This window comes from Chanos chanos, chromosome 9 (assembly GCF_902362185.1).
Source record: "Chanos chanos chromosome 9, fChaCha1.1, whole genome shotgun sequence".
NCBI classification, from domain to species: Eukaryota; Metazoa; Chordata; class Actinopteri; order Gonorynchiformes; family Chanidae; genus Chanos; species Chanos chanos.
This window is the reverse complement of record NC_044503.1, coordinates 7,563,652-7,579,466: the sequence shown is the minus strand read 5'-3', so window position 1 is coordinate 7,579,466 and position 15,815 is coordinate 7,563,652. Positions and strand designations below refer to the sequence as shown.

The 15,815-nt window shown below is 40.3% G+C and overlaps 1 protein-coding gene across 1 annotated transcript in view; it reads left to right on the top strand.

Moving 5' to 3' along the window:
- cacna1ea (calcium channel, voltage-dependent, R type, alpha 1E subunit a) overlaps positions 1–15,815 on the top strand; it is an 80,975-nt gene that overhangs the window by 52,837 nt on the left and 12,323 nt on the right. Inside the window, 20 exon segments of the mRNA XM_030783544.1 lie at positions 451–660; positions 1,017–1,129; positions 1,913–2,025; positions 2,123–2,254; positions 2,821–2,890; positions 3,226–3,343; positions 3,495–3,562; positions 3,833–3,924; positions 6,934–7,768; positions 8,090–8,288; positions 8,680–8,791; positions 8,894–9,023; positions 10,474–10,533; positions 10,764–10,870; positions 11,264–11,275; positions 11,544–11,640; positions 12,642–12,802; positions 12,966–13,103; positions 13,748–13,949; positions 14,676–14,840. Of these exon segments, the coding sequence (XP_030639404.1) occupies positions 451–660; positions 1,017–1,129; positions 1,913–2,025; positions 2,123–2,254; positions 2,821–2,890; positions 3,226–3,343; positions 3,495–3,562; positions 3,833–3,924; positions 6,934–7,768; positions 8,090–8,288; positions 8,680–8,791; positions 8,894–9,023; positions 10,474–10,533; positions 10,764–10,870; positions 11,264–11,275; positions 11,544–11,640; positions 12,642–12,802; positions 12,966–13,103; positions 13,748–13,949; positions 14,676–14,840 (3,134 nt within the window).

The following is a 15,815-nucleotide window of genomic DNA, read 5'->3' as shown; positions in this document are numbered from 1 at the left end:
ACACAGTGTCAACTTTGTTTATCATCAGATCACATAGTAATTATAGGCCATAGTAATAAACTTCTGATATTGGCTTGTTTCGGTTCTGTTTGATTTGTCTGTTGTAAAAAATGAAAAGTTAGGTCCACCTATGATTATATGACAAGTTACATTTTGATTTAATTTTTTTTTTTTAATTAAATTCAAGTAAAACATGGTATCCCAGTCTAGTTTTTTTTTTTAATTAAATTCAAGTAAAACATGGTATCCCAGTCTAGTCTGTTACAGTAGTACTTGCCAAAACAGAAGTTAGCCTACTTGGACCCACAAGTTGAGTGTACTTTAAAAAAAAAAAAAATCAGTGAAATAAGTTGCTTTATAATTGATGTACATTTTGTGATGTAATGTATAATTTAAAAACTTTTGGTGAAATTCTTTGGTGATGAACTGATGTTGTTGCTATGGTGTCAGGTATGCCTTTAAACAGAACCAGCATTCGTAGTGTAAAAAGAGGACCCACTGCTTACTTCCGTCGCAAGGAGCGCATGTTGCGTATCTCCATCCGTCGCATGGTGAAGACGCATACTTTTTACTGGACTGTCCTCGGCCTTGTGGCCCTCAACACCATCTGTGTGGCCATCGTACACCACAAACAGTCCCCCTGGCTCTCCAATTTCCTCTGTAAGTCACCACTCAACCCTCTTTTTTTGTTCCTTTGTTCATTTCTGAGTCAAATTCACCGTTTAAAACGTAAGAGATCCACAACAGAAGTTTCTAACTCTGTAAAAAAAATATATATATATATTTATATATATATATATATATATATATATATATATATATATATATATATATATATATATATAAGTTTGGTCAGTTTCACAATCTAATGCAATTTACATAAAAGTTTGGGTTAAAAGGTTCACCTTACACAGAAACTCTTTGAAGCAAGTTGCTGCACGATTTAAAAATGGACCCCTAAAAATTTCAGACTTGTTTCCATTGCTTATGTCGTTTCATCTCTGCCTCTGTCCTAGACTATGCAGAATTTCTTTTTCTGGGGCTGTTTCTCACTGAGATGTTTCTGAAGATGTACAGTTTAGGACCCAGGAACTACTTCCACTCCTCATTCAACTGCTTTGACTGTGGGGTGTGTACATTCATCTCTCTCTTCTCATTTCTGTAGAGTACAACAAACCACAGAGGGCTTTAAGACAGAAATTGTTTTAGATAGCATAGACTGGAAAAAACAAAAAAACAAACCTAACAATACTCCATTGAATTTCAATGTAATACCGCTTGGGTTTTTTTTTTGTTTTTGTTTTTGTTTTTGTTTTTTTTTCCATGTTGGCCGGCTCTCTCAGGGGACGATCTTGCGGATATTTAATTTTATCATCTCTCAGGTTTTATTGATTGTTTAGTTTGTGACTTCAAATTTTCGCTTCCCTGTGTTTTGGCCAGTTTCCTGGCACCGCCATACCGGGCCAGGAAATAGAGGCGACTCAGATCAACCGCTTAATGTATCTTAAAGTCTAATGAGGACATTCACCCCCCCCCCCCCCCCCCCCCAATTTTAAGCCCATGCCCATCATCATTTGTTTCTCCTTATTATGTAAATTTGAGCAACAATGATTGAGAATATTCTTCATTATTTAGTTAGCATCTGGTTTGCTGTACCGGACCATTTAATTTAGTGTTAGCATAATGATAGACTAGTTAATCTGAGGTCTTTTATTTCACACATTATCATTGCTCACTTGACTTTAATGGAGTGTTAGGGGGGGGGGCATTTGAGGATTCTTTGAACTTGCCAGAGATGAGTCACGATCTTCCTTTGGTTTGCTTTCCTACGGAAGGACTCGTGCTGCAGAGAGCTTTGTCGCGTTACCGTTGAAGAAAAATAAAAGGGAGCTGATGTCATATGTTCTTGCAGGTGATTGTGGGTAGTATTTTTGAGGTAGTTTGGGGGTTCTTCAGACCTGGTATGTCCTTTGGGATCAGCGTCCTGAGAGCTCTGCGTTTGCTGAGAATCTTCAAAATTACCAAGTGAGTCACTCGGGCATGAGAGACAATTTAGTTCGGATTGCTAATAAAACCGGATTAGGCGTTTAGTCTGTGTTCACTAATTGTATGTTTTCTGCAGGTACTGGGCATCACTTAGAAACCTCGTGGTGTCTCTGATGAACTCTATGAAATCCATTATCAGCTTGTTGTTCCTGCTTTTTCTCTTCATTGTGGTTTTTGCACTCCTGGGAATGCAGCTCTTTGGTGGCAGGTAGGGTGCTCTCACTTTCGACTTTACCCGTCTTGTTCATTTAACACCAACCGCACTTTAAAATGGGTTCAGACCGAAGATAACTGTGTTGTTGTGAGTTTCTTTTTTTATGGGGTCTGAGTATTGGGAAGCAAGTAATCAAGGCTGAATATGTTTTTCTATTGGATGGTGAAACGAAACACCTGCCAGAAAGCCTCACACCGGTAAATCATATTGCATTTCCAGTAAATCATATTGTGTTTTTTTTTTTAACACGCCATGGGAAACGAGCCGGCATAACAATGATGGAAATCTTTCACAGAAGACACAGGGGAAAAAAAAAGACTATTCCATGGTTAAAGAGAGCATTGAAAAAAAAACATGGTAAAAAAAAGAATGTCTGAAAAGATAACTATCACTCTATATGACAGGTGTAGTGAAGACAAAGGCTTGATACATCAGTTTCTTCCTCTGTCAGGGGAAACACATAAACTATTATTCTGCCCATAGACCATAGCAAATATGCACGAATGAGGTATTTCATTCACTGGTGTCATCTCTGCATTATCTTTTTTTCCCCCCTGCAGGTTCATCTTTGATGATTACACCCCCACCAACTTTGATACCTTTCCAGCTGCCATTATGACAGTGTTTCAGGTCTGGATCAGGGGTGTCTTGTGACAGAAACAGTGTATTCTTAAGTTGGGCAACTACCTGTTCTGTAAAAATTGCTAAATGTAATCAGTTCAGTTTCAGCAAAGTAGTGAATTAGTTCAGACTCAGTAATCCATCCAAAAGGACATGTCAAATCAGTCACATCATTGTTTTTTTTTATTGACAGACATGATCCTTATGCCCTTATTTCATGTTGAGTGAAATAAGTAAAACTGATTTTAGAAATGTAAACAATAGCATACACTTTAGATCTGTTTGAATGGTTATGTGGAGTCGTAATAAAAAATGCGTGTTAAAAACGTGTTCTGTGTCCATAGATCCTGACGGGTGAAGACTGGAACGAGGTGATGTACAATGGTATACGCTCACAGGGAGGAGTCAATTCAGGAATGTGGTCATCCATTTACTTCATTGTCCTCACTCTGTTTGGAAACTGTATCCTCTGTCTTCCGACCAATACCCTCATTAGCTATTAAACTGTGCTTTACATATCCCAACATGAAATATACCGAATCGACTCTGTAGTGAGGCTGAGAGTGTGAAGTAAGTATTGTTTCACGGACCTCCTTGACAAGACTGTGACTAGACACGCTACTCAACGTCTTTTTGGCTATTGCTGTTGATAATTTGGCCAATGCTCAGGAACTCACTAAGGTAAAATCAAAAGTAATATTTTAATATTTTATGAGTTTGCTTTTTTTTTAGCGTCTATTTATATTGAATATATGGAGCAGAGGTGTAAAATAAGTGTCAGTATACATTAAAATCTTTGTTTGCCAATCTGCGTTTTTATATGCTTAATTTTATGTTTTGTAGAAACCACATAGTTTGTCAAAGGCTTCTATGTTGTGTTTAAGTTGCATGTTTTGTTTTTTTTTTTAAATCAGCCCTCAAAGATCATGCTGTATTTCACTTGTGCTTCAGGATGAAGAAGAAGAAGAGGAGGCATTCAATCAGAAACATGCCCTCCAGAAAGCCAAAGAGGTTGGCCCCATGTCTTCCTTCATGTCATCAGAGTAAGTGGCCAGAGTGGCCCCCCCCCCTGCCCCTGTCCCCAGCCCCCTCCTCTCTCTCTCCCCTCACGGGGGCCTTGCTAACTAACTCTACTAACACTATCTCTGCCAGGCAGTCTGTTACTGTTGCTCTGTCACACTATGTATCCTAAGGAGCACTTTAAATGTAAGACATGCATTTTCCCCCAAAGATAGCAGCACGTTGAACAGTTACCATATAGATCGGTCATGGCTTTTCCAGAACCTTCCTCAGAGCATTAGTGTGGAGGGAAACAGGCGCAGAAGTAAAATGAATTTGTTCAGATCGCGAAAAGGTGGCGGAGCAGTTAATGTTAAGTAGGACAAGCCAGAGTTTACATTTTGATTCGTTTATTTGACACGCTGCCTTTGACGTGCTTCTTGTGAAGCTGCACACAGTTTTCAAGTTAAATATATGTTTGGATTTTTGAATTGAAAATAACTGAAGAGATTTGATGAAGACTTGACCATTCTTAGAGGAGGAAGTATGTTCTCAAGGATGATTTCCATTCTTTTTTTCTTTTTTTTTTCCCCACCCTCCCTTTTGCTTGTATCCCTTGAATTTGCTATAATTTGAGCGCTGTGTCGTCATGGCTACCGGCAGGATTCCCAGTCAGTGCAGGGGATGAGTCTATTATGTTGTCATAGAGACAATTTTGCTGGCATCAGAACGAAAACATCGAGCCTGTAAAAGAATTTCAGTGCAGCACTTAAATGCCCTCACAACGGCAACCGATATTGTAATCAGAGCCAACTACGGTACAAAAGGCATCCACATGGCTTTAATCCTTGAGGTTTTTATTTTTATTTTTTTTCAGTGTGACAGCAACCAAAGAGTTCAGAGAAGAGATTAATCTGTGACACGATACACTATAGAATAAAGTACTAAAGCCCCCTGTTTTGAAATGAACCACAAGAGACACTTGTAAATGCTCTGTGGGATTTCTACAATAAACCTTTTGATCAAATCCTTGCATGAACAGGCATGGCATGTCAAGCAGTCTGCATGCTGGACACCTAAGCACCAAACACTCATCTGAAAATCTGATTTGAACATTTTAGTTTTTCAGTATTTTGTAGGTTTCATATATATATATATATATATAGAGAGAGAGAGAGAGAGAGTGAAGAAATATATCTCTTGAGATCACTGTATTCATAAATATATTTTAGAGGATTTTTTTTATATATGGCCAAGAGGGAGATAGAGAGTGACACTGAGGAATATTTCACCTTTTGCAATGTTGAAAGGTTAGTTTTGTTTGGTTTTTTTAATTAGAAAACTGTGCCATTAGAGGAAGCAATAAGTGCCGAAAACACCCAAAATAAAACAGCCCGCTGTGATATTACACAGTCTAATTTTAGAGGGTGTTGTTATCATCATCCACGACCCTCCGCATCATGAAAAACAAGAGATAATGTTTAAAGTTTCCCATGCCCTTTTTACTGCGTTACAGTCAGGAACACAGAACTCAGTGCAGGTCAGGGAGCTTGTCAGAACATATTGATTATGTTTGAATACCGTGAGGTTTCACTTCCTCTGCATTTTTTGGGGAGAATGCGAACTTTCGGTTGCATCTTGTCAGAATGAAACTGAATGACTTGAGGGTAAAAGAAAAAAACTGCACGAGTAGCATTTTGGCTCCTGCATGTTCCCTGAGAGAGAGAGAGAGAGAGAGAGAGAGAGAGAGAGGAAGAGGAGAAGATGAAGCATGTTTAAAAATTGCCTGAGGAATCCGAAACTCTTGAGAAATGAGTGCATGAGCGTAAATAAGTAGCATGACCGAAGACAGCACATCAGTGCGACTGCTGAGGATTGGAAGACGAATCAAACAGTGCTTCTTAACTTGCTCAAAAAAAAATGTCTGTTGGATGCTTTTGCAAATGGATCTCATTTTTACATGTTTTATATATGTGTCACGCTCCTGACTTCTGTCTTAACATTCCAAATGTTCCAGAAAACTGTATATATGTTGCACCTGTTAATTGTTGCTCTGACCTAATACTGCTACCATCTTGTTGTCATGTTGTGCTTTGCCTGCCAAGTTACACAGACCAAAGCTTTTAGCATATCCAAACAGTTCCATGAAATTTAAAAAGAATGAATAATTATGTATATAAAAAGAAAAAAAGAAAAAAAACCCACAGATAATGAAAGCGAACACCCCTCTGTATTTAATGTATTATCCTCAAATATGAACTTCATTTGTGACGTAAATCGATTGGCTCATTTTGAAGCTGATAGCTTGACCTATAGTCTAATACTCTCGGCTGCCATTGACAACCTTTTTGGGCTGTGTTACTGGGCTTGTTTTGTCTCTGTTCACAAAAGCACTAATGTCTTGTTTTCAACCAATCGCTCATTGATTACACGGACCACACAAGAGTACAAGTACGAGTAAGTAATCCTGTCTGTTCACTTCAATTTCAACTCAACCTGCCTGATTTTCTTAACTGGGCAAATCTTTAATTTCCCCCACATGCTTAGTTAGATTCTTACTTTCACTGTCAGACTCTCAAGTCTGATCCTGATCCTTTGTTAGAATTTTTTTTAACTATTCTTCCTTCCAATACTATTGCAACTCTATGTTTTCATCTAATAGCTACATTTTCTCCTAGTTTGTTTCATTCTCACTTATGCATCTCAGATCCACTCTGCACATTCCCCTAATCCATAATTACAGAGTTTGCAAACTTGGTTCTTGTTTACCAAGTGTTGAGAATCAGAACTGATTACATTTTATGAAGTGTTGTGTCTTCAAGCGTTTGGTGAAATACAAATTGGTTTTGAATTGGTGTAACTTTATAAAACGGTGCACAGGTGAATATGAGAGAAAATGACCATTTAAGCCACATTCAGAGGTTTTTTTTTTTTTTTTTTTTACATTTTAGCTCTTTTAAAAAGTGCTTTAACCATTGTTGTTGATGACAAAAAACATAATTAAATGTTCCGCTTATCTCCTATGGTGACTGTGTCTTTTCTTCTGTTTGCAGCAGGAGGAGACGGCCTTACCTGTACAGAAAACGGGCAATTCACAGGAGCCGGCCTGCCTACTCTCTGGAGGAGAGCTTCCCTGAAGGATCAAATGCTCCACCACTCAATGCCTCTAACTCTTTCATGTCCAGGAGAGAGAGGAGGAGACGTATGACCATGTCTGTGTGGGAGCAGAGAACCAGCCAGCTGCGCCGGCACCGCCAGATGTCCAGCCGAGAGATTCTCTTCAGCAGCCCTAGCGAGGATCATGACGGCCCCCCTGGCTGTCACCACCACCGAAAATCTGGACTCTCCCCAGCAGACAGCGTGCGATGCAAACCCGAGACGACCATACCCGCGGAGCCGACGATGCCTATGGACATGCCTGTGGAGAATCAGCAGTCCCTGTCTGTTCCAGATCCCTCTTTAGCGACGGCTTTACCTGAGACTCCCATGCCGATGGATATGCCTCTACCGGAGCCGCCAGTGGCCCTGAATCTGCCCATACCGGAGCCGCCAGAATCAAAGCCCGTATCCGAGAGTTCGCTTGGCATCAACAACCATTACCACCTGCCTCTGAACGGCAGACGGAGTCCCAGACTCAATGGTGATAGGAGGCAGCGAGCAGTCAGAAAACACAGACCCCCTGCTGGGGATATACTGACCCCTAACATGGGGCCCAGGCCAAGGAGGTCACGTAATCCTGAGCAAAACGCAGACACACAAGGCAAAGACCTATCGCAGGCTGACTCGGATCAGTCTGCCAATCAAGAACAGAGAGAAGGGCAAGAGGAGAGCAAGAATGAATCAGAGATGAACACGGAGAGCAAAACGCCTGAGCAGAGGTGATTCAAAGCACATGCACTTTAGTGCGATGACTAAAAATCAGATGATCGACGTCCAAATCTTTGCAATCTTCTATTACTCCAAAGGTCATCCTTTTAAATGCATACCTGCCTTTCAGTTCTTATAGCAAATATTAGCCAAATCGCTCCAAAGAAGCAATATACATTATGTAAAACACCGTCAGTAGCTAGTATGATGACAGTCAGAGCCTGTATGCTGATTTAGAGAGCAATATTGTGCTTTGCCTTCAACAGGTTGAACGATTCAGACATATCTGGGCTAGAGGCTTTTCAGGAACCCAAATCGGATCTCAACCCATCACGGAAAGAGGAGCCCCAGGACGCAGAACCTGCCACCTTACAACTACCTGATGTCACAGCTCAGGACCCTCCAGAGGCCACCAGGGGTTTCTCTGAGGCAGAGACCAACAAATCTGCCTCTCTAAAGGAGGACAGGTCTCCCCTGAGCACCAGCATCGTGATTGAGGTGACAGGCATTCAGCCTTCACTGGAGCTTTCCTCCATCACAGGTTAGGAAGTTGGCAAACGGAATGCTCAAACAGTACACTGAATACATTTCCTGGAGCAAAATTTGAGAATTTCACTTAAACAGAGTTATAAAATATACATACGTGTTTTGTTTTGTTTTTTGTCATTTGTCAACAATAGCTACTTCATTGATGCCTCATACAGATGCCTGTAATTAACGTAGTAATTCAGAAAATGTTGAGTTTGAATCTGACCGGAATCAGTTAACTTTGAGAATTGAAAAATGTCAAGCATCTTTGGTAAAAATGCTGGTATATTTTGCTGATACGTTTTGGAAAACGATGGGAACAGACGGAATAGGGTTCTTGCTCTGATTAATGAAAACACTTCTGTATAAAAACTATTCACTCCTTAATTATGCAAAAATCACAGGTAACAGCAAAGACATTGAGGCGTCCAAATCAGAAAAGGAAGAAGAGGAGACCACGGTCCCTACCAATGTTCCACCACCTAATAGCATGTTCATCTTCAAACCCAATAACCCGTAAGGCTTTGTGTGTGTGTGTCTGTGTGTGTGTGTGTATGCATGTCAACCCCAGCTATTGCATCTCAGTCTGTGACACTCACTCTCTCCCTCTCTCCCCAGGATCCGCAGGGCCTGTCACTATATTGTCAACCTGCGTTATTTTGAGATGTCCATCCTTCTGGTGATCGCTGCTAGCAGCATCGCTTTGGCCGCTGAAGACCCAGTGGTCACCCAATCTGAGCGGAACAAAGTGAGAACGCGCCACTCACTCACTGTCTTAATTCTGTCTCCACAGCTGGGTCCGATATGTGGTTAAAGTTACTGAGGTACTCAGTACATTGTGCTGTGCTTTTGGCTCTTCTTCCTTGGCAGGCACTCTCATATTCTCAAACCTTTCCACAAGGAGACGTGGAAAATGAGTCTTTTAACAATCCGGAGACGCTTCTAATCACTCTAACATTTCGTAGCCATTTGTTGACCAAGATGAACCTCATCCATCCCTTTCACACCGCCAGCCGTGATGAAAACAACGTTAAATTCAATCACTTTTTGATATAAAGAGCATAAGTGAAAGGGTATCTTTTGTAGAACTTACAGGAGCTTCTGGCTTTTCGTGTTTACAGGAACAAATTAACGAAATGAAGAAAACAAACGAAGGTCTCACGCGGTTTGGGGACGCTGAAGCACATTTAGTGTTGATGACATTGTTTTTGTTGGGTCATTATGTTTGGGCCCTGGGGTGCAAACTAATCACGGGGAGAAAGGAGCCGCAGGTTTTCACTTTCCCTCTGCACCATTACAGCAGCTGTAAAAGGCAGCACAGCTAATTGCTTGGCGATCATCTCCCTCAGAGAGATGATGGAATGTCGTCAAGATGTTGACGTTAGAGGCAAATGAGAATGGAGATTCAATGGGCTGCTCTCTGAACTCATGGGAGACAAACCGGTACTTTCATAAAGCGATATCAAGCCAATTTGTTGAATAACCCAACAGGGATATATATCACAGCCATATCGTAATTTGGTCCGGAAAGTTCTTGCCGCTCTGCGTATTTACGCGTCAGGCTTAGACTAGCATGTCTGATGCAAATCAACCACAGCTTGATCATTCGCTGATTAGATTCGCAGATCATTCGCAGATGTGCATTTGCAGGAGCTGAAACAAAACAGTGCCACGTGAATTCTCATTGTTCTCAGCTCTCATGGCTTTATGTAAAGGACAAGTGAAGCATTCATGTTTGAGAGAGCACCTTGCCTTTTGAAATGAAATGCGTTTTATTTCTTTAAATTGTGTATAAATCCGTGCAAGACAAGTTTCCCGCCGTGCGGAGAATAACATTCCCCCTGTGCGCTTTATGAACGCTCTGGTTTGTTTCCCATGTAACTCACCCATGTAACTTGATAGAACTTGCCTAAACTTGACTTTTGGATTGGCTTGAGAAAAAGTGCTATAATTGATAGAGTAGCAATATCGTCACAGCAGAATAGCCGTGAGAGCAAAAATAAGGTCTCTAAGGCACTAGTGCTAAGCTAATAATGAAGGCTAAATGTTTAGCTTGAATGAATTAGGGTCGAACGATCTCACTTTCATAGTTCTCACATCCATGAATGGTACATTAGCTAAGACCATTTTTAATTATCTTATTTGACATTTATGCCTTTGATTCTCAAGGATATGAATGTCTGCCTTGAATTCTACAGGTGCTACGCTATTTTGACTACGTGTTCACAGGAGTTTTCACATTTGAAATGATCATTAAGGTGAGTATTAAATTCACAAAGGGATTCAGGTTTATTTTTTTACTCTGCATTGGTCATAAATTAAGCTGGTAAAATGTGAGAAAAACAGCAAAGCAAGCAAAGAACATAACAGGAATTGTGCTGTTAGTAATAATATATTTGAATAAATACCAAAATAAATACTAAACTATCATGTATGATTTTCTTGCTATCTTGATGGAATCCCTTCTCCACAAACTGCTTCATTCCAGATGATTGAACAAGGCTTGATCCTCCATGATGGCTCCTACTTTCGTGACCTGTGGAATATTTTGGATTTCATCGTTGTGGTCGGGGCTCTGATTGCTTTTGCTCTCACGTAAGTTAACATTTCACACAAGAGGAGTAACGTGGAACTGTTGCAATAACTACAACTTGACTGAATTGTTCAGACTAGTGTTACATTCAGTACTCCTTGAAGGTGTATGTTCGCAGTGAACCACTGCACACAAATGGTTTGACTTTTTTTTTTTTTTTTTTAAATGTTGACACTCAATAAACGCTCCAAATCATTTGCATACCCATTCATGTTCTCAACAAACGCTGACAGTTTGAATCTGTTACTCGGCACAGCACCTGTTTCCTTCTCTCTGTTGTGAACGTTCGCCGTACGTACGTGTTTTCTTTCCTGGAGATGACATAAACAAATTCAGAAATGCTGTCTGCTTCTCTGTTTGTCTCTGTTTCTGTTCCTGCTCTCTGGGACTGGCAGAAATGTCATGGGGTAAAAAGTTCTTTTTCTTCGTCCTGTCTGTGTTGTAATGGCTTCCACTCAACACGTTCTCAGTGTTTACATGCAACACATAATAGGTTTTTTTTTTGTTTATCTCTTTATACACGTTTGTCTCACTGAAGATGAAGTGTCTGTTCTTTGTTAGGCTGTTGGTATCAAAGCAGAGCCTTACTCTCCGAAATTCTGATTTACCACTTTGATCAAATGAATGTTTGCTCTTTCACTGTATGTGGTTAACTATATGCGTGTCCATTTACAGGAATAATAAAGGAAGAGATATTAAAACCATAAAGTCTCTGAGAGTCCTACGAGTACTGAGACCACTGAAGACCATAAAAAGACTTCCAAAACTGAAGGTAACTGTTTTTGAACCACGTGTTTGGTTGGTGAAATACAATTATAAAAGAAAAAAAAAAACCGCAGGATTGTAAACACCTACGGTGTTTAAATATAACCACATTTACTGTGATTTATTGTGAAACTGTTTTATTGTTAAACATATCGCTGTGGATCGATTCAGTGAAAAAGCACAGGATTGATGGCCTAGTCAATGTCTCTCACAAAGGAGGAGGGAGAGATGTTAGTAATTCATTAGGGAAGAGGGTGTGAGTGTGTTTTTCTTTCCCGTTATAGAAAGGCAAACACATTGGTTTTCATAGGAAGTCTCTAGCCTGGGGAGATCAGGCAGACAGTTGACTGATAGAAGGGTGATGAATCTGACTGACCAAGCGTGAAAAGACTTTGTCAAAACGCAATTTCCCAAACCTCACACCTACGAAAATTCTCTTCGGATCGCGTTCACGATGGCAGTAGATAGAAAACGCAAAGCAAAAGGAATTAAAATGATAAAAACCAGGTTGAGAGCCACACACACACACACAAGGAGGATATCAGGACACTGAGCGGGATAAGCAGTTTTCTGTCTCCGTAGACTTCCGAATAATAGAGAACTCTCACTGAGCCTCACTAATCTGTGTAGAAAAAATACGCCACACCAACAGAATTTTCTGTTGCACAAGGGTACCGGCAAAATACGGTCACACAACAATATCCAACTGTAAAGTAACTTGTGTTTATGTTAAATAGGAGGAAGTAACATGAGGTGTGTCAGATACTCCAAACACTCTGACTGAAATAGCCATGGCAACGTTGATTGCGTTAGTCAACAAACTCTGTATTGAAGAATAAGATGGAACATAATTGTGCAGGAGATAGAAGCGTGTGTAATTAAATTACTCTTTCTTTAATTAAGGTGATAATGACTTCACTTCATTTTCTTTCTGTCTCGCAGTTATTCACCTCTTTTTTTTTCTTGTCCTGCGTTTTTGTTTTTTTTTGTTTTTTCCTCTCCAAACAGGCGGTTTTTGACTGCGTAGTCACATCGCTCAAGAACGTATTCAACATCCTCATTGTCTACAAGCTCTTCATGTTCATCTTTGCGGTCATTGCTGTACAGCTGTTTAAAGGGAAGTTTTTCTACTGCACAGATAGCTCCAAAGACACAGAGAAGGAGTGCCAGTAAGTTTCCCCGATTGCTTCCCGATAATTAGTCAAAAACGGAAATACGGCTGCACGGAAACGATTGAACGCCGGTCGATGAGTTTGAAACCACTTTCCAAGTCAAAAGAAGGTTGTTAGTGAACGATTGTCAGAGCTTCATCCTCTTTTTCATTCACCTTAGAGGTTATTACATCGACTACGAGAAAGACAAGAAGGAGATGAAGAGGAGAGAGTGGAGGAGACATGACTTTCATTATGACAACATCGTCTGGGCTTTGCTCACACTCTTCACTGTGTCCACAGGAGAAGGGTGGCCACAGTGAGTCATTTCCCTCACTTGAACATCAAGTGTGTTTTTGCATCTCTTTCTGACACGCCACAAACCGTGCCCTAATGAGGTTATTTAACACATTCGTGTTTAAAAGCACATGTTTGTCATAGAAACTCCACGCAGATTTCAGAATTCTCGAATGCGTGTGAATGAATTTCTCTCTAACGAGGAACAGCGTGAACTTTCACAAAAAAAACGGTTACCTTGTGTTTTGTAAACATTATGTTGCCATGTAGACATGTATTGTATTTGAGGAGAACATTGGACACATGGGGCAAAATATTGCAATATTATGTGTTCTCTCAAGCTGTGTTAAGTTACTAATAATAGAGCAGCCATAAAACATCAGTTTCTTACTCTCATTTACATCACTGTTTATATTTAGACGCAAATAGTTGATGCTTGAGTCATTATCCTGCAACTGTTTTACCAACATAACAACACTGTTGCCATGTAATTTTATTAATTTATGACAGCACTTGGAAAAATAATTGGAAAAAAAAATTTTTTCAGGTGTCCATAGTATTTGTAACAATGTTGAAGCAACACAAAGTGTTTTTTGTTATACAAATATATGTACTAAAGGGTGTTTTTTTTGGTATACAGATATAACCAGAGTTTCTTTTTGGCAGAGTTCTTCAGCACTCAGTGGATGTGACCGAAGAGGACCGGGGTCCCAGCCGAGGGAACAGAATGGAGATGTCTATCTTTTATGTTGTCTATTTTGTTGTTTTTCCTTTCTTTTTTGTAAACATCTTTGTGGCCCTCATCATCATTACCTTTCAAGAGCAAGGGGACAAAATGATGGAAGAGTGCAGCTTGGAGAAGAATGAGGTGACAGACAGACACAAACGCCCACGCGCATAAACACACACCCACACACGGTGGAAAGAGAGAGAGTGAGAGAGAGAAAGAGTGAGCGAGAGCAAGAGGGCGCATGATTCACAGCAGCTCAATAAAGAACTTTGTTCACTTAGCAAACAAGGGGTTTTTTTGGGGGTTTTTTTGGTCTTCTATTTAGTGTTTTCCCTCGTTTCCACACTGTTTCAACGCTGCTTTGCTATAGTAACCTTTCGCATGGTGCTCTCAAAGCGTCCTTTAAAACCCACTGACACTCCAGCAGAACCACAACACACCAGGCCTGTGTGTAGGTTAAAGCCCCTGGTTTGCGGATGGAATGTAACATGTCCATTGAAATGACTCCGTCGGCGCTATAAGACTTCGCTCCCTCAGAGCTGACAGCCAATAACGCGGAGGTGCCCAGTGGAAAGTTCTAGAAAATTTGCAGAGATGAACAGAAGTATCTCTCTGTCTCTCTCTCTCTCTCTCTCTCTCAATATTGACTTTCTTAAAGAGTTCCTAAATGTTTCTCATATGGAAACTTCAGAGAGCTTACAGAAAGCTTAGTCAATGAAAATATTTCATATTTCACTGTAAGTCAGTAGTTGGACAGATCTCATGGTATCTGTTTTCATTTTGTGCGCTCTGTACATAAAAGTTTTTGCTTTAGGTTACCGGCTCAAGAAAACACTGATGTTGGTTCTCTTTTCCTTCTCTTAGAGGGCCTGCATTGATTTTGCCATCAGTGCTAAACCGCTAACACGCTACATGCCCCAAAACAGACAAACCTTTCAGTATCGCCTGTGGCATTTTGTGGTTTCTCCTTCATTTGAATACACTGTATTGGCCATGATAGCCCTCAACACCATTGTCCTCATGATGAAGGTAAGGGAAACAATTTGGCCATTCTGATTCATTTTAATATTCATCCATATTCTTATGGTCACTCATTAGTTTACATGTGGGTTAATTTAAGCTGTCTGGTCACTATGTTTTGAGTTCAAAGCAAAGTTTCATCGGACCTCTTGTGTGCAAACATTACATTCTGTGTTTTCTGAATCGCTATGCAATCAGTTGCCTGGTTTCTGGGGAAAATAAATGACCACAAACAGTTTACTGTAGCGTTCCTTGTGATGTGTGTTATGTGCTGAAAAGAAAAGGTTTCGTCGGTAACTAAACGTGAATGGCAGTCACTGCAGAAGCGTGAAGGGTCAGGTCGGGTCTTGGATTTTTCCACTGCTGCGGGCAGTTATTCCTAGAAATATCCCTCAGTCACAGACAGCGTGATGAGACCAGCAGGCCAGACGTGGATGAGTCAGCGCCTATTAAATATTGATCTAAAGCCACCAGCTCCTATTTAACATTTTCCTCATTAGCTTTCCGCCAACAACTTAAAAGAATTATTTTCCTAAAAGTAATGGTGTGGCTTCACTAGTCTTCTATCTGACAGAACTTACCTTCAGCTTTCACCCCCCCCCCCACACACACACCTTTATCCCAAGGCCTAAGAATTTGTCATCAGACTCAAATATTGCCCTGTCATTTTCAATATACAGAGCTCTCAGCGCACTGTGTGTTTGTGTGTGAGAGAGAGATGCTCCAAGGGGGTTTGAAGTTTGCTTGTGAAAAGCATTTTCCGTTTTTAAACATTAAACACGTTTGCCTGCTGCTGGAGATATTTTGACAATATAACTTTAGAATCAGCGGCTAGCATCGATAGCGGATTGTCAGCTGACAAGTCAAATAACCACGCGCGTAGAAATACTTCTCTACATCTTCATTTAAAAGTCTAAAAATATTCGTCACTGTTGAGGATGTAGTTTAGTTCTTTATTGATAATTTTGTATGTGCTTTTTCTCC